At 49.6% G+C, this 17,624-nt stretch overlaps 1 protein-coding gene across 2 annotated transcripts in view; it reads left to right on the top strand.

Annotated features, from left to right (window-relative positions):
* The first annotated feature begins 710 nt into the window (after nucleotides 1-710).
* Nucleotides 711-17,624, top strand: part of LOC142907875 (uncharacterized) — a 119,806-nt gene continuing 102,892 nt past the window's right edge. For both annotated transcript variants that reach the window (XM_076057778.1, XM_076057779.1), the window contains exons 1-3: nucleotides 711-857; nucleotides 10,486-10,984; nucleotides 14,599-15,548. In XM_076057778.1, the coding sequence (XP_075913893.1) occupies nucleotides 10,496-10,984; nucleotides 14,599-15,548 (1,439 nt within the window). In that variant the 5' untranslated portion in view covers nucleotides 711-857; nucleotides 10,486-10,495. The remainder of the gene's footprint in view (nucleotides 858-10,485; nucleotides 10,985-14,598; nucleotides 15,549-17,624) is intronic.

Raw genomic sequence — 17,624 nt, 5'->3', positions numbered from 1 at the left:
AACACAACAACACAACAACACAACAACAACACGACAACAACACAACAACAACACAACAACACAACAACAACACAACAACAACACAACAACACAACAACAACACAACAACAACAAACACAACAACACAACAACACAACAACAACAACACAACAACAACACAACAACATAACAACAACACAACAACAACACAACATCAACAACACAACAACAACACAACAACAACACAACAACAACAACAAACACAACAGGAACGCCCCACGTGACTCAACACGAATCGATCGATCGATCCGCGTTGTTGTTGTGGTGTTGGGGCGCGGCAACGATTACGATTCTGGAATCGATTCCAGTTGTTAAAGTCTCCCCCCGTCAGAACAACGAATCGGTAATCGATTCCCCCCTCCTCCCCATCTACTCAGTAACGATCCGATTCTGCAAACAATTTCCAATTGTTAACATCTCCTCCAGCAAACCGACGATTCGAAAATCGATTCCATCTCCACACACCCCTCCACATCCACTCTTTAACGATCCAATTCTGCAATCGATTCCAATTGCTAACATCTCCGCCCAGCGAAACAACGATTCGGTAATCGATTCCGCCCCTCCCCCCCCTCAAGCCAAGCGCCCACACATCCACTCTGTAACGATCCGATTCGGCCATCGAAAAGCCGCGGCGGAATCGACAACGCATCCCAACGCATGCGGATAGGGGGGAGGGAAGGTGGGCGTGGCCACGCCAAAGAATCGATTCCGACGCGGCGATTCGCTGCCGACATAAAAAGTCGTTCGATTCGATCCGACGGTTCGGTCGAACTTGGAGGCGCCCGGACGAGGAGGCAAAGGGAGAGAGACGAGAGGTGACACAACAACAACAACCACCACAACAACAACAACAATCACAACCACAACAACAACTACACCATAACTACAACCACAACAACTACACCACAACCACTACTGCAACTACACCACCACAACTACACCACAACCACAACAACGACACCATAACTACAACCACAACAAACTACTACAACTACACCACAACAACTACAACTACCACAACAACAACCACAACAACTACACCACAACCACTACTACAACTACACCACAACAACTACAACAACTACAACTACCACAACTACACCACCACAACTACACCACCACAACAACAACCACAACAACTACACCACAACAACTACACCACAACCACAACAACTACACCATAACTACAACCACAACAAACTACTACAACTACACCACAACAACTACAACAACCACAACCACTACAACAACTACACCACAACCACTACTACAACTACACCACAACAACTACAACTACCACAACTACACCACCACAACTACACCACAACAACCACAACCACAACAACAACCACAACTACAACCACAACAACAACTACACCAACAACAGTGACACGTAGCCAAATGTATTTACAGGGAGTGTCGTAGTTGTGGTTGTTGTTGTGGTGTAGTTGTTGTAGTTGTGGTGTAGTTGTGGTTGTTGTGTAGTTGTTGTGGTTGTAGTTGTGGTTGTGTAGTTGTTGTTGTTGTGGTTGTAGTTGTTGTGTAGTTGTGGTGTAGTTGTGGTTGTTGTGGTGTAGTTGTTGTAGTGGTTGTAGTTATGGTTGTTGTGGTGTAGTTGTGGTTGTTGTTCTAGTGGTTGTGCTGTAGTTGTTGTAGTGGTTGTGGTGTAGTTGTGGTTGTAGTTGTGGTTGTTGTTCTAGTGGTTGTGGTGTAGTTGTTGTAGTGGTTGTGGTGTAGTTGTTGTAGTGGTTGTGGTGTAGCTGTTGTAGTGGTTGTGGTGTAGTTGTGGCTGTAGTTGTTGTTGTAGTTGTTGTGGTGTAGTTGTTGTGTAGTTGTTGTGGTGTAGTTGTTGTGTAGTTGTTGTGGTGTAGTTCTAGTGGTTGTAGTTGTTCTAGTGGTAAGTGGTGTAGTTGTTGTAGTGGTTGTGGTGTAGTTGTTGTGTATAGTGTAGTAGTGTATAGTGTAGTGTATAGTGTAGTATAGTGTAGTGTATAGTGTAGTAGTGTGTAGTGTTGTAGTGTATAGTGTAGTAGTGTATAGTGTAGTAGTGTATGGTGTAGTAGTGTAGTAGTGTATAGTGTAGTAGTGTATACTGTAGAAGTGTATAGTGTAGTAGTGTATAGTGTAGTGTAGTAGTGTATAATGTAGTAGTGTATACTGTAGTAGTGTATAGTGTAGTAGTGTATAGTGTAGTAGTGTATAGTGTAGTAGTGTATACTGTAGTAGTGTATACTGTAGTAGTGTATAGTGTAGTAGTATATGGTGTAGTAGTGTATAGTGTAGTAGTGTGTAGTGTAGTAGTGTATAGTATAGTGTAGTAGTGTGTAGTGTAGTAGTATATGGTGTAGTAGTGTATAGTGTAGTAGTGTATAGTGTAGTAGTGTGTAGTGTAGTAGTGTGTAGTCTAGTAGTGTATAGTGTAGTAGTGTGTAGTTGTAGTGTCTAGTGTAGTAGTGTATAGTGTAGTAGTGTATAGTGTAGTAGTGTAGTGTAGTAGTGTGTAGTGTAGTAGTGTGTAGTGTAGTAGTGTATAGTGTAGTAGTGTAGTGTAGTAGTGTGTAGTGTAGTAGTGTATAGTGTAGTGTATAGTGTAGTGTATAGTGTGTAGTTTAATATTGTAGTAGTGTGTAGCGTAATAGTGTAGTAGTGTGTAGTGTAGTAGTGTGTAGTGTAGTAGTGTATAGTTGTAGTGTGTAGTGTAGTAGTGCATAGTGTAGTAGTGTGTAGTGTAGTAGTGTATAGTGTAGTAGTGTATAGTGTAGTAGTGTGTAGTGTAGTGTAGTAGTGTAGTATGTAGTGTAGTAGTGTATAGTGTAGTAGTTTAATAGTGTAGTAGTGTGTAGTGTAGTAGTGTGTAGTAGTAGTAGTGTGTAGTGTAGTCGTGTGTAGTGTAGTAGTGTGTAGTGTAGTAGTGTGTAGTGTAGTAGTGTAGTATGTAGTGTAGTAGTGTATAGTGTAGTAGTGTGTAGTGTAGTAGTAGTGTGTAGTGTATTAGTGTGTAGTGTAGTAGTGTGTAGTGTAATGTAGTGTGTAGTTGTAGTGTGTAGTTGTAGTGTGTAGTGTAGTAGTGTATAGTGTAGTAGTGTATAGTGTAGTAGTAGTGTATAGTGTAGTGTAGTAGTGTATAGTGTAGTAGTGTGTAGTGTAGTGTAGTAGTGTATAGTGTAGTAATAGTGTAGTAGTGTGTAGTGTAGTAGTGTGTAGTGTATAGTGTAGTAGTGTGTAGTGTAGTAGTGTGTAGTGTAGTAGTGTGTAGTTGTAGTGTTGTAGTGTGTAGTTGTAGTGTGTAGTGGAGTAGTGTGTAGTTGTAGTGTGTAGTGTAGTAGTAGTGTATAGTGTAGTAGTGTGTAGTGTTGTAGTGTATAGTGTAGTAGTGTGTAGTGTTGTAGTGTGTAGTTGTAGTGTGTAGTGGAGTAGTGTGTAGTTGTAGTGTGTAGTGTAGTTGTAGTGTGTAGTGTAGTAGTGTGTAGTAATAGTGTAGTAGTGTGTAGTGTAGTAGTGTGTAGTTGTGGTGTATAGTGTAATAGTGTAGTAGTGTGTAGTTTAATAGTGTTGTAGTGTGTAGTTGTAGTGTAGTAGTGTATGGTGTAGTAGTGTATGGTGTAGTAGTGTGTAGTGTAGTAGTGTGTAGTGTAGTAGTGTGTAGTGTAGTAGTGTGTAGTGTAGTAGTGTATAGTGTAGTGTATAGTGTAGTAGTGTATAGTGTAGTGTATAGTGTAGTAGTGTGTAGTTGTAGTGTGTAGTTGTTGTGTGTAGTGTAGTAGTGTGTAGTGTATAGTGTAGTAGTGTATAGTGTAGTAGTGTGTAGTGTAGGTGTGTAGTTGTAGTATGTAGTTGTAGTGTAGTAGTGTGTAGTTGTAGTGTTGTAGCGTGTAGTGTAGTAGTGTGTAGTGTAGTAGTGTATAGTGTAGTGTATAGTGTAGTAGTGTGTAGTGTAGTAGTGTAGTGTGTAGTGTAGTAGTGTGTAGTGTAGTAGTGTATAGTGTAGTAGTGTGTAGTAGTGTGTAGTTGTAGTAGTGTGTAGTGTATAGTGTAGTAGTGTATAGTGTAGTAGTGTATAGTGTAGTAGTGTATAGTGTAGTAGTATATGGTGTAGTAGTGTATAGTGTAGTAGTGTGTAGTGTAGTAGTGTATAGTATAGTGTAGTAGTGTGTAGTGTAGTAGTATCTGGTGTAGTAGTGTATAGTGTAGTAGTGTATAGTGTAGTAGTGTATAGTGTAGTAGTGTGTAGTTGTAGTAGTGTGTAGTGTAGTAGTGTATAGTGTAGTAGTGTATAGTGTAGTAGTGTAGTGTATAGTGTAGTAGTGTATAGTGTAGTAGTGTGTAGTGTAGTAGTGTGTAGTAGTGTATAGTGTAGTAGTGTATAGTGTAGTAGTGTGTAGTGTAGTAGTGTGTAGTGCAGTAGTGTGTAGTAGTGTATAGTGTAGTAGTGTGTAGTAGTGTGTAGTGTAGTAGTGTGTAGTTGTAGTGTGTAGTGTAGTAGTGTATAGTGTAGTAGTGTGTAGTGTAGTAGTGTGTAGTAGTGTATAGTGTAGTAGTGTATAGTGTAGTAGTGTATAGTGTAGTAGTGTGTAGTTGTAGTAGTGTGTAGTGTAGTAGTGTATAGTGTAGTAGTGTATAGTGTAGTAGTGTAGTGTATAGTGTAGTAGTGTATAGTGTAGTAGTGTGTAGTGTAGTAGTGTGTAGTAGTGTATAGTGTAGTAGTGTATAGTGTAGTAGTGTGTAGTGTAGTAGTGTGTAGTGCAGTAGTGTGTAGTAGTGTATAGTGTAGTAGTGTGTAGTAGTGTGTAGTGTAGTAGTGTGTAGTTGTAGTGTGTAGTGTAGTAGTGTATAGTGTAGTAGTGTGTAGTGTAGTAGTGTGTAGTAGTGTATAGTGTAGTAGTGTATAGTGTAGTAGTGTGTAGTGTAGTGTAGTAGTGTAGTATGTAGTGTAGTAGTGTATAGTGTAGTAGTTTAATAGTGTAGTAGTGTAGTAGTGTGTAGTGTAGTAGTGTGTAGTAGTAGTAGTGTGTAGTGTAGTCGTGTGTAGTGTAGTAGTGTGTAGTGTAGTGTAGTGTGTAGTTGTAGTGTTGTAGTGTGTAGTTGTAGTGTGTAGTTGTAGTGTGTAGTGTATAGTGTAGTAGTGTATAGTGTAGTGTAGTAGTGTGTAGTGTAGTAGTGTATAGTGTAGTAGTAGTGTATAGTGTAATAGTGTGTAGTGTAGTGTAGTAGTGTGTAGTGTAGTAGTGTGTAGTGTAGTAGTGTGTAGTGTAGTGTATAGTGTAGTAGTGTGTAGTGTAGTAATGTGTAGTTGTAGTGTTGTAGTGTTGTAGTGTGTAGTTGTAGTGTGTAGTGGAGTAGTGTGTAGTTGTAGTGTGTAGTGTAGTAGTAGTGTATAGTGTTGTAGTGTGTAGTTGTAGTGTGTAGTGTTGTAGTGTGTAGTTGTAGTGTGTAGTGGAGTAGTGTGTAGTGGAGTAGTGTATAGTGTAGTAGTGTGTAGTGTAGTAGTGTGTAGTGTAGTAGTGTGTAGTGTATAGTGTAGTAGTGTGTAGTGTAGTAGTGTATAGTGTAGTAGTGTATAGTGTAGTAGTGTGTAGTGTAGTAGTGTGTAGTGTAGTAGTGTGTAGTAGTGTAGTAGTGTGTAGTTGTAGTGTGTAGTAGTAGTGTATAGTGTTTTAGTGTGTAGTGTTGTAGTGTGTAGTTGTAGTGTGTAGTGGAGTAGTGTGTAGTTGTAGTGTGTAGTGTAGTAGTGTGTAGTAATAGTGTAGTAGTGTGTAGTGTAGTAGTGTGTAGTTGTGGTGTGTAGTGTAATAGTGTAGTAGTGTGTAGTGTAGTAGTGTGTAGTGTAGTGTGTAGTGTAGTAGTGTGTAGTGTAGTAGTGTGTAGTTGTAGTGTTGTAGTGTTGTAGTGTGTAGTTGTAGTGTGTAGTGGAGTAGTGTGTAGTTGTAGTGTGTAGTGTAGTAGTAGTGTATAGTGTAGTAGTGTGTAGTGTTGTAGTGTATAGTGTAGTAGTGTGTAGTGTTGTAGTGTATAGTGTAGTAGTGTGTAGTGTTGTAGTATGTAGTTGTAGTGTGTAGTGGAGTAGTGTGTAGTTGTAGTGTGTAGTGTAGTAGTGTGTAGTAATAGTGTAGTAGTATGTAGTGTAGTAGTGTGTAGTTGTGGTGTGTAGTGTAATAGTGTAGTAGTGTGTATTTGTAGTGTGTAGTGTAGTAGTGTGTAGTTGTGGTGTGTAGTGTAATAGTGTAGTAGTGTGTAGTTTAATAGTGTTGTAGTGTGTAGTTGTAGTGTAGTAGTGTATGGTGTAGTAGTGTAGTGTAGTAGTGTGTAGTGTAGTAGTGTGTAGTGTAATAGTGTTGTAGTGTGTAGTTGTAGTGTAGTAGTGTATGGTGTAGTAGTGTGTAGTGTAGTAGTGTGTAGTGTAGTAGTGTATAGTGTAGTAGTGTATAGTGTAGTGTATAGTGTAGTAGTGTAGTAGTGTGTAGTTGTAGTGTGTAGTTGTTGTGTGTAGTGTAGTAGTGTGTAGTGTATAGTGTAGTAGTGTGTAGTGTAGTAGTGTGTAGTGTAGGTGTGTAGTTGTAGTGTGTAGTTGTAGTGTAGTAGTGTGTAGTTGTAGTGTTGTAGCGTGTAGTGTAGTAGTGTGTAGTGTAGTAGTGTATAGTGTAGTGTATAGTGTAGTAGTGTAGTGTGTAGTGTAGTAGTGTGTAGTAGTGTAGTAGTGTGTAGTAGTGTAGTAGTGTGTAGTGTAGTGTATAGTGTAGTAGTGTATAGTGTAGTAGTGTGTAGTAGTGTGTAGTTGTAGTAGTGTGTAGTGTAGTAGTGTGTAGTCTAGTAGTGTATAGTGTAGTAGTGTGTAGTGTAGTAGTGTGTAGTGTAGTAGTGTATAGTGTATTGTATAGTGTAGTAGTGTATAGTGTAGTGTATAGTGTAGTAGTATAGTGTAGTAGTGTGTAGTGTATAGTGTAGTAGTGTATAGTGTAGTGTATAGTGTAGTAGTATAGTGTAGTGTATAGTGTAGTTGTTGTGTGTAGTGTATAGTGTATTGTATAGTGTAGTAGTGTATAGTGTAGTAGTGTAGTAGTGTATTGTATAGTGTAGTAGTGTATAGTGTAGTAGTGTATAGTGTAGTAGTGTGTAGTTGTGTGTAGTGTAGTGTATAGTGTAGTAGTATAGTGTAGTTGTTGTGTGTAGTGCAGACGTGGGCAAAGTACGGCCCCCCGGGCTGTGGACGACCCGTTGAGATTTTCAATCCGGCCTGCCGAACTTGTGCAAATAATAATATTATTAAATTAAATTTTACCTTCTTTGGTTCTGTCGGTAAAGTCACCACCACGTAGAATAATAATAACATAAAACAATAACATTCTCGCGACGTTTCGGCCACAACACAAGTGGCCTTCTTCAGGTGAACGGAACAAACCTATCGGGACGACAGGGCCGCAGGTCTGCCCCTTTCGCCTGAAGAAGGCCGCTTGTGTTGTGGCCGAAACGTCGGGACGACAGGGCCACAGGTCTGTCCCTTTTCGCCTGAAGAAGGCCGCTTGTGTTGTGGCCGAAACGTCGGGACAACAGGGCCACAGGTTTGTCCCCTTTCGCCTGAAGAAGGCCGCTTGTGTTGTGGCCGAAACGTCGGGACGACAGGGCCACAGGTCTGTCCCTTTTCGCCTGAAGAAGGCCGCTTGTGTTGTGGCCGAAACGTCGGGACGACAGGGCCACAGGTTTGTCCCTTTTCGCCTGAAGAAGGCCGCTTGTGTTGTGGCCGAAACGTCGGGACGACAGGGCCACAGGTCTGTCCCTTTTCGCCTGAAGAAGGCCGCTTGTGTTGTGGCCGAAACGTCGGGACGACAGGGCCACAGGTCTGTCCCTTTTCACCTGAAGAAGGCCGCTTTGTGTTGTGGCGGTGGTGACTTTGCCGAATGGAACCAAAGAAGATGAATCCTTGCAGAATTCACGAAAGCTTTAAATCGAAATTTAAATGTTACCTTTCTCCTGCAATGCGCCCATTTCTCCCCGTCAGATGGCGCACTTTGACCGGGAGTGTGGTGTGTACAGGGCTCGAGAGGGCGCGTGATCTCCCAATGCATTGTGGGCCGTCAGTGATCAAAGTTAATGGATCAGCACCTTCGGATCTGTCCTGAGAATTGCCACGACCAACGTAACTCCAGACTTGGATGCACTGGCAAAAAAATGGGAGATCGACATCACTGAGCGTCAGTGGAGGGATGCAGGCAAGGCCGATGAGTCCAGATGCCTTCTGTGACCTAGTGTCACAGGTGCCGGCTGAAGTGGGTCACTTCAATGCCCGAGTTGGTCATGATGCTGTCGCCTGGTCTGGAGTGATTGGAGGGCATGGGCCAGATCAGCTCAATAACAACGGTAGGAGGCTGCTAGATTTTTGTGCAGCCCCATGGGCTTGTAATTACCGACACGCTGTTCCGGCATCGGCGCATCCACACAACATCGTGGATGCATGTCGGGTCCAAGCAAGAACATCTGCTGGACTACGTAGTGACGGACCAGCGGATGCGGGCCCATGTCCTTGACACGAGGACCTACCGTGGAGCTGATCTGCCCTCTGACCATCGACTTGTCATCTGCAAGATGCGCCTGCCATTATTCCACTCCGGTGGTGGGTGTACACCCAGGACCCCATTCCAACCTAAGGTGGCCTGGTCTCAGCTAGCTGATGAAAGTTGCAAGCGAGAATTTCATCATCGCTTGCGGCTGGGGTTGGCATCGTCCCCCACTCCTCCTGGTTTCGAGGGTAAATGGGCGAGGTTTAGGACTGTGGCTCATGCAGCTGCAGTGGCTGCTTTGGGTACGCGGTCCAGACCTCCCCAGAGACCCTGGCTGACAGAGGAGGTGTTCAGGCTGGTTGAGAAAAAGCGGAAGGCCCACGGTCATCGGCTACAGCATCCCACATCAGAGAATGAGGAGGTTTAACGCAGCCTTCGCTCGGAGGTTTCGGAGAGCCGTGCGGTGCTGCAAGAATGGGTGGTGGTTCTGGAGTGCGACAGGGATGTCCTCTGGCTCCCACATTATTTCACGTGGTTTTTTTGACCATGTAGTTCGTGAAGCCTTCTATGGCTGTACCGGAGGAATCTCCATCTAGTACAGGTACAAGGGGAGGCTGATTGAGTACCTGACCCTCTGCTCACGATCATTAAGGACCTTCATGATGGTGAGCGGGCCCGGGTAAAACTACGTGGCCGGGAGTCAGAGCCATTCCCTGTACACCTTGGGTTACGACAGGGATGTCCTCTGGCTCCCACATTATTTAACATCTATTTTGACCACGTAGTTGGTGAAGCCTTCAATAGCTGTACCGGAGGAATTTCCATTTGATACAGATATAATGGGAGGCTGTTCGATGCCGGGGTGCAGTCAAGGGATGGCTCCCTATTGCTCAACCATGTTATGTATGCTGATGATTTGGTAATAGCTGCTCAGTCAGAGGAGGAGTTGGAGACGCTGCTGCTGAGACTGGAGCGTGCCACTAAGAGGTGGGGCCTTACCATCAGCCCCACCAAAACTAAGCACCTGCCTGGGTATTTTGTACCATCGGACACTCCACCCCCACAACTCCCAATCGGTGATGGGGCAGTTGTGGAGAGAGTGGAGAGTGTCCCATACCTGGGCAGTGTCCTCATGACTGGCTCCAGTTTAACAGCAGAGGTCTTACTCCGAATCAGTCGAGCGGCAATATCTTTTCATCGGTTGCGTAACGCTGTGTGGAAGCTACCTGGTCTGTCGCTCCGCACTAAGCTTCAGGTCTTCTCGGTCATGCCCTCCTTACAGTGTGTGTCTGCTGTACAGTGCGTGTCGGCTGTACAGTGTGCGTTGACCGTACAGTGGGTGTGTTGACCATACAGTGTGTGTGTTAACTGTACAGTGTGTTGGCTGTGCAGTGTGTATTGACCGTACATTGTGTGTTGACCGTAGAGTGGATTGTTTGCTGTGCAGTGTGTGTTGATTGCACAGTGTGTGTTGATTGCACAGTGTGTGTTGATTGCACAGTGTGTTGATCGTACAGTGTGTTGATCGTACAGTGTGCGTTGGCCATACAGTGTGTGTGTGCGGACTGTACCGTGTGTTAACCGTACAGCGTGCGTGTTAACCGTACAGTGTGTGTGTTAACCGTTCAGCGTGTGTGTTAACCATACAGCGTGCGTGTTAACCGTACAGTGTGTGTGTTAACCGTACAGCGTGTGTGTTAACCGTACAGCGTGCGTGTTAACCGTACAGCGTGCGTGTTAACCGTACAGCGTGCGTGTTAACCGTACAGCGTGCGTGTTAACCGTACAGCGTGTGTGTTAACCGTACAGCGTGCGTGTTAACCGTACAGTGCGCGTGTTAACCGTACAGCGTGCGTGTTAACCGTACAGTGCGCGTGTTAACCGTACAGCGCGCGTGTTAACCGTACAGCGCGCGTGTTAACCGTACAGTGCGCGCGTGTCAACCGTACAGTGCGCGCACGATGGCCAGAGGAACCGAACTGGGCAGTCCAGCGCGTGGAGAAGACGCTTCGAAGCCACCACCACCACAACAACCGCAACAACAACCACAACAACCACAACAACAACCACAACAACAACCACAACAACAACCGCAGCTACCACCACACCATCTGCAAACGCCACAGCTTCAACCGCCACAACCACCCCCGCCGCCGCTACCGCTGCACCATCTACAACAGCGTCATCAGCAGCAGCATCAGCAGCAGCATCAGCAGCAGCAGCGTCATCAGCAGCAGCAGCAGCATCAGCAGCAGCGTCATCAGCTGACTCTCCGACTTGCTGGTGGCGGCGGCGCTGCTGATGAGGATGATGACGGTGGAAGCACGGAGAGAAGCAGGACAGAGCTCTTGGACGACGAGGAGGACGACGAGGATGACGATGACGACGATGATGACGATGATGATGACGATGATGACGATGATGACGACGACGATGATGAAGATTATGAGGTGAACACCCACGCTCAGTCGTTCACTCACTCAGTCAGTCGGTCACTCACCTGTCCACTCAGTCACTCACTCAGTCACTTACTCACTCAGTCACTTACTCACTAGCTCACTCACTCACTCACCTGTCCACTCACTCACTCACTCACCTGTCCACTCAATCACTCACTCACACACTCACTCAGTCACCTGTCCACTCGCTCACTCACTCACTCAGTCACCTGTCCACTCGCTCACTCACTCACTCAGTCACTCAGTCATTTACTCACTCAGTCACTTACTCACTAGCTCACTCACTCACTCGCCTGTCCACTCACTCACTCACTTATTCACCTGTCCACTCAATCACTCACTCACACACTCACTCACTCAGTCACTCACTCACTAGCTCACTCACTCACTCACCTGTCCACTCACTCACTCACTCACCTGTCCACTCAATCACTCACTCACACACTCACTCAGTCACCTGTCCACTCACTCACTCACTCACCTGTTTACTCGCTCACTCACTCACTCAGTCACTCAGTCATTTACTCACTCAGTCACCTATCCACTCACTCACTCAGTTACCTGTCCACTCACTCACTCACTTATTCACCTGTCCACTCACTCACTCACTTATTCACCTGTCCACTCACTCACTCACTTATTCACCTGTCCACTCGCTCACTCACTCAGTCACTCACCTGTCCACTCACTCACTCACTCACCCACTCACTCACCTAACCACTCGCTCACTCACTCACACACTCGCTCGCTCACTCACTCACTCACTCACCTGTCCACTCACTCACCCACTCACTCAGTCACTCACCTGTCCACTCGCTCACTCACTCGCTCACTCACTCACTCATTCACTTACTCACCTGTCCATCCACTCACTCACTCACCTGTCCACTCATTCATTCACCTGTTGATTCACTCACTCAGTCACCTGTCCATCCACTCACTCGCCTGTCCACTCATTCATTCACCTGTTGATTCACTCACTCACTCAGTCACCTGTCCATCCACTCACTCGCCTGTCCACTCATTCATTCACCTGTTGATTCACTCACTCAGTCACCTGTCCATCCACTCACTCGCCTGTCCACTCATTCATTCACCTGTTGAGTCACTCACTCAGTCACCTGTCCATCCACTCACTCGCCTGTCCACTCATTCATTCACCTGTTGATTCACTCACTCAGTCACCCGTCCATCCACTCACTCGCCTGTCCACTCATTCATTCACCTGTTGATTCACTCACTCAGTCACCTGTCCATCCACTCACTCGCCTGTCCACTCGTTCATTCACCTGTTGATTCACTCACTCAGTCAGTCACCTGTCCATCCACTCACTCGCCTGTCCACTCGTTCATTCACCTGTTGATTCACTCACTCAGTCACCTGTCCATCCACTCACTCGCCTGTCCACTCATTCATTCACCTGTTGATTCACTCACTCAGTCAGTCACCTGTCCATCCACTCACTCGCCTGTCCCCTCATTCATTCACCTGTTGAGTCACTCACTCAGTCACCTATCCATCCACTCACTCGCCTGTCCACTCATTCATTCACCTGTTGATTCACTCACTCACTCAGTCACCCGTCCATCCACTCACTCGCCTGTCCACTCGTTCATTCACCTGTTGATTCACTCACTCAGTCACCCGTCCATCCACTCACTCGCCTGTCCACTCGTTCATTCACCTGTTGATTCACTCACTCAGTCACCCGTCCATCCACTCACTCGCCTGTCCCCTCGTTCATTCACCTGTTGATTCACTCACTCACTCAGGCACCTGTCCATCCACTCACTCGCCTGTCCACTCATTCATTCACCTGTTGATTCACTCACTCACTCAGTCACCTGTCCATCCACTCACTCGCCTGTCCACTCGTTCATTCACCTGTTGATTCACTCACTCACTCAGTCACCTGTCCATCCACTCACTCGCCTGTCCACTCATTCATTCACCTGTTGATTCACTCACTCACTCAGTCACCTGTCCATCCACTCACTCGCCTGTCCCCTCATTCATTCACCTGTTGAGTCACTCACTCAGGCACCTGTCCATCCACTCACTCGCCTGTCCACTCGTTCATTCACCTGTTGATTCACTCACTCAGTCACCTGTCCATCCACTCACTCACCTGTCCACTCATTCATTCACCTGTTGATTCACTCACTCACTCAGTCACCTGTCCATCCACTCACTCGCCTGTCCACTCGTTCATTCACCTGTTGATTCACTCACTCAGTCAGTCACCTGTCCATCCACTCACTCGCCTGTCCACTCGTTCATTCACCTGTTGATTCACTCACTCAGTCACCTATCCATCCACTCACTCGCCTGTCCACTCATTCATTCACCTGTTGATTCACTCACTCACTCAGTCACCTGTCCATCCACTCACTCGCCTGTCCCCTCATTCATTCACCTGTTGAGTCACTCACTCAGGCACCTGTCCATCCACTCACTCGCCTGTCCCCTCGTTCATTCACCTGTTGATTCACTCACTCACTCAGTCACCTGTCCATCCACTCACTCGCCTGTCCCCTCGTTCATTCACCTGTTGATTCACTCACTCACTCAGTCACCTGTCCATCCACTCACTCGCCTGTCCACTCGTTCATTCACCTGTTGATTCACTCACTCACTCAGTCACCTGTCCATCCACTCACTCGCCTGTCCACTCATTCATTCACCTGTTGATTCACTCACTCACTCAGTCACCTGTCCATCCACTCACTCGCCTGTCCCCTCATTCATTCACCTGTTGAGTCACTCACTCAGGCACCTGTCCATCCACTCACTCGCCTGTCCACTCGTTCATTCACCTGTTGATTCACTCACTCAGTCACCTGTCCATCCACTCACTCACCTGTCCACTCATTCATTCACCTGTTGATTCACTCACTCACTCAGTCACCTGTCCATCCACTCACTCGCCTGTCCACTCGTTCATTCACCTGTTGATTCACTCACTCAGTCAGTCACCTGTCCATCCACTCACTCGCCTGTCCACTCGTTCATTCACCTGTTGATTCACTCACTCAGTCACCTATCCATCCACTCACTCGCCTGTCCACTCATTCATTCACCTGTTGATTCACTCACTCACTCAGTCACCTGTCCATCCACTCACTCGCCTGTCCCCTCATTCATTCACCTGTTGAGTCACTCACTCAGGCACCTGTCCATCCACTCACTCGCCTGTCCACTCGTTCATTCACCTGTTGATTCACTCGCTCACTCAGTCACCTGTCCATCCACTCACTCGCCTGTCCCCTCATTCATTCACCTGTTGAGTCACTCACTCAGGCACCTGTCCATCCACTCACTCGCCTGTCCCCTCATTCATTCACCTGTTGAGTCACTCACTCAGGCACCTGTCCATCCACTCACTCGCCTGTCCACTCGTTCATTCACCTGTTGATTCACTCGCTCACTCAGTCACCTGTCCATCCACTCACTCGCCTCTCCACTCATTTATTCACCTGTCCATCCACTCACTCGCCTGTCCACTCGTTCATTCACCTGTTGATTCACTCACTCACTCAGTCACCTGTCCATCCACTCACTCGCCTGTCCCCCCCCCCCCCCCATCGCCATCTCCTCCCCCCAGGCCCTCATGGGCCACTCCTCCCAAGCCGCCGGCGTCAGCGGCAGGATCATCGTCAGCGGAGTCGCCTGCTGCTTGACAGCGAAAGTGTCCACCACGTCCACCACCTCCACCACCACCACCTGCACCTCCTCCACCTCCAGCTGCACCTCCACCTCCTCCACCTCCTCCTACGGACCACTCGCGGATGCCGCCAACCGCGCCAGCTTCTACCTGGGCGCCCGGCGCTGCCGCACGGACAACGGCAACAACACCAAGAAGAAGAAGAAGGGAGGAGGAGTTGGTGGAGTTGGTGGAGGTGATGGTGGAGGAGGAGGTGGTGGTGGTGGAGTTGGTGGTGGAGGAGTTGTTGGTGGAGGTGGTGGTGGAGGAGGTGGAGGAGGAGGTGGTGGTGGTGGAGTTGGTGGTGGAGTCGGAGCGGTGATGCCGCGCCATTCCTCCCCGGCGGCCGCTGCGTCGAACGATGGCGTTGATGCGGGCGGCGAGTCCCTCCAACTCCACCACAGCCAAAGCCACAGCCACAGCCACCGCCACCGCCGCCACCACCACCACCACCACGCCGGCAACGGCAGCAACAGCAGCGGCGGCGGAGCCGGAGCCGGCGCCCGGCAGATCATCCACAGCGGTCACTTCATGGTGTCGCGTCCGCACAGCGACGAACACCGCCGAAGGTTCCGTCACTCCGGTGGCACCACCGGAGGCGGAGGAGGAGGAGGAGGAGGAGGAGGAGGAGGAGGAGGAGGCGGTGGTGATGATGGCGGCGTGGCGGAGGAGGCGGTGGAGGCGGGTGGGGAGGAGGCCTGGGGCCGTCGGGGAGGGCCCCACGAGAGGCCCGGGGGCGGCGGGCGACAGTCCACGCTGTGCACCTACCGCTACGGGCCGCGCTATTCCTCGCGGCTCTCCATCGACGCGTCGCTCACGCGCCTCTTCGAGTGCATGAGCATCGCCTACAGGTTCGGGGCGCTCGGCTCGCTCAGCCGCTCAGCCGCTCGCTCGCTCAGCCGCCCGCTCGCTCAGCCACTCGCTTGCTCACTCAGCCACTCGCTCGTTCGCTCAGCCACTCGCTCGCTCAGCCGCCCGCTCGGCTCGCTCGCTCAGCCGCTCGCTCGCTCGCTCAGCCACTCGCTCGTTCGCTCAGCCACTCGCTCGGCCGCTCACTCGCTCAGCCACTCGCTCGCTCAGCCACTCGCTCGTTCGCTCAGCCACTCGCTCAGCCACTCGCTCAGCCACTCACTCGCTCAGCCACTCGCTCAGCCACTCGCTCGCTCAGCCACTCGCTCGCTCGCTCGCTCAGCCACTCGCTCGCTCGTTCAGCCACTCGCTCACTCGCTCGCTCAGCCACTCGCTCGTTCGCTCAGCCACTCGCTCGCTCAGTCACTCGCTCGCTCGCTCGCTCAGCCACTCACTCGCTCAGCCACTCGCTCAGCCACTCGCTCGCTCAGTCACTCGCTTGCTCGCTCGCTCAGCCACTCGCTCGCTCAGCCGCCCGCTCGCTCAGCCACTCGCTCGCTCAGGCACTCGCTCGTTCGCTCAGCCACTCGCTCGCTCAGGCACTCGCTCGTTCGCTCAGCCACTCGCTCGCTCAGCCACTCACTCGCTCAGCCACTCGCTCAGCCGCCCGCTCGCTCAGCCACTCGCTCGCTCAGCCACTCGCTCGCTCGCTCAGCCACTCGCTCGCTCAGCCACTCGCTCGCTCGCTCAGCCACTCGCTCGCTCAGCCGCTCGCTCGCTCGCTCAGCCACTCGCTCGCTCAGCCGCTCGCTCGCTCAGCCACTCGCTCGCTCAGCCGCTCGCTCGCTCAGCCACTCGCTCGCTCAGCCACTCGCTCGCTCGCTCAGCCACTCACTCGCTCGTTCGCTCAGCCACTCGCTCGCTCAGCCGCTCGCTCGCTCGCTCAGCCACTCGCTCGCTCAGCCGCTCGCTCGCTCAGCCACTCACTCGCTCGTTCGCTCAGCCACTCGCTCAGGCACTCGCTCAGCCGCTCGCTCGCTCAGCCGCTCGCTCGCTCGCTCAGCCACTCGCTCAGCCACTCACTCGCTCGTTCGCTCAGCCACTCGCTCGCTCAGTCACTCGCTCGCTCGCTCAGCCACTCACTCGCTCAGCCGCTCGCTCACTCGCTCAGCCACTCGCTCGCTCAGCCACTCGCTCGCTCAGCCACTCGCTCGCTCAGCCACTCGCTCGCTCAGGCACTCGCTCGTTCGCTCAGCCACTCGCTCGCTCAGGCACTCGTTCGTTCGCTCAGCCACTCGCTCGCTCAGGCACTCGCTCGTTCGCTCAGCCACTCGCTCGTTCGCTCAGCCACTCGCTCAGCCGCTCGCTCGCTCAGCCGCTCGCTCTCTCGCTCAGCCACTCGCTCAGCCACTCGCTCGCTCGCTCAGTCACTCACTCACTCGCTCACTCAGCCACTCGCTCAGCCACTCGCTCGCTCGCTCAGCCACTCGCTCGCTCAGCCGCTCGCTCACTCGCTCAGCCACTCGCTCGTTCGCTCAGCCACTCGCTCGCTCACTCAGCCACTCGCTCGCTCACTCAGCCGCTCGCTCGCTCGCTCAGCCACTCGCTCAGCCACTCGCTCGCTCGCTCAGCCACTCGCTCGCTCGCTCAGCCACTCGCTCGCTCACTCAGCCACTCGCTCGCATGCTCACCCTCTCACTCGCTCACTCAGCCACTCTCTTGCTCGCTCACTCACTCGCTCACCCTCTCACTCACTCACTTACCAACTCGCTTGTCTACCCACTCACTCACTCACCAGCTCGCTCACCCACCAAATCGCTTGTCTACCCACTGTGTGTGAGTGATTGTGTGAGTGTGTGAGTGTGTGTGTGAATGAGGGTGTGTGTGTGAGTGAGTGTGTGAATGAGTGTGTGAATCAGTGTGTGAGTGTGTGAGTGAGTCTGGACGGGTGCGAGGGGCTGGTAACCCCTCCACCTTCAATTAATTACCACTAAACTATGACTGAAATATGTAACTAATAAGCTTGTGCCGGAGGCCCCAGGGGGACAGGCGTCTATGACGTCTCCTGGCCAAACCCC

Source organism: Petromyzon marinus, chromosome 84 (genome assembly GCF_048934315.1).
Source record: "Petromyzon marinus isolate PM22_M1 ecotype Great Lakes invasive population chromosome 84, UKy_Petmar_22M1.pri1.0, whole genome shotgun sequence".
Classification (NCBI taxonomy): Eukaryota; Metazoa; Chordata; class Hyperoartia; order Petromyzontiformes; family Petromyzontidae; genus Petromyzon; species Petromyzon marinus.
This window is presented reverse-complemented; position numbering and strand designations above follow the sequence as displayed.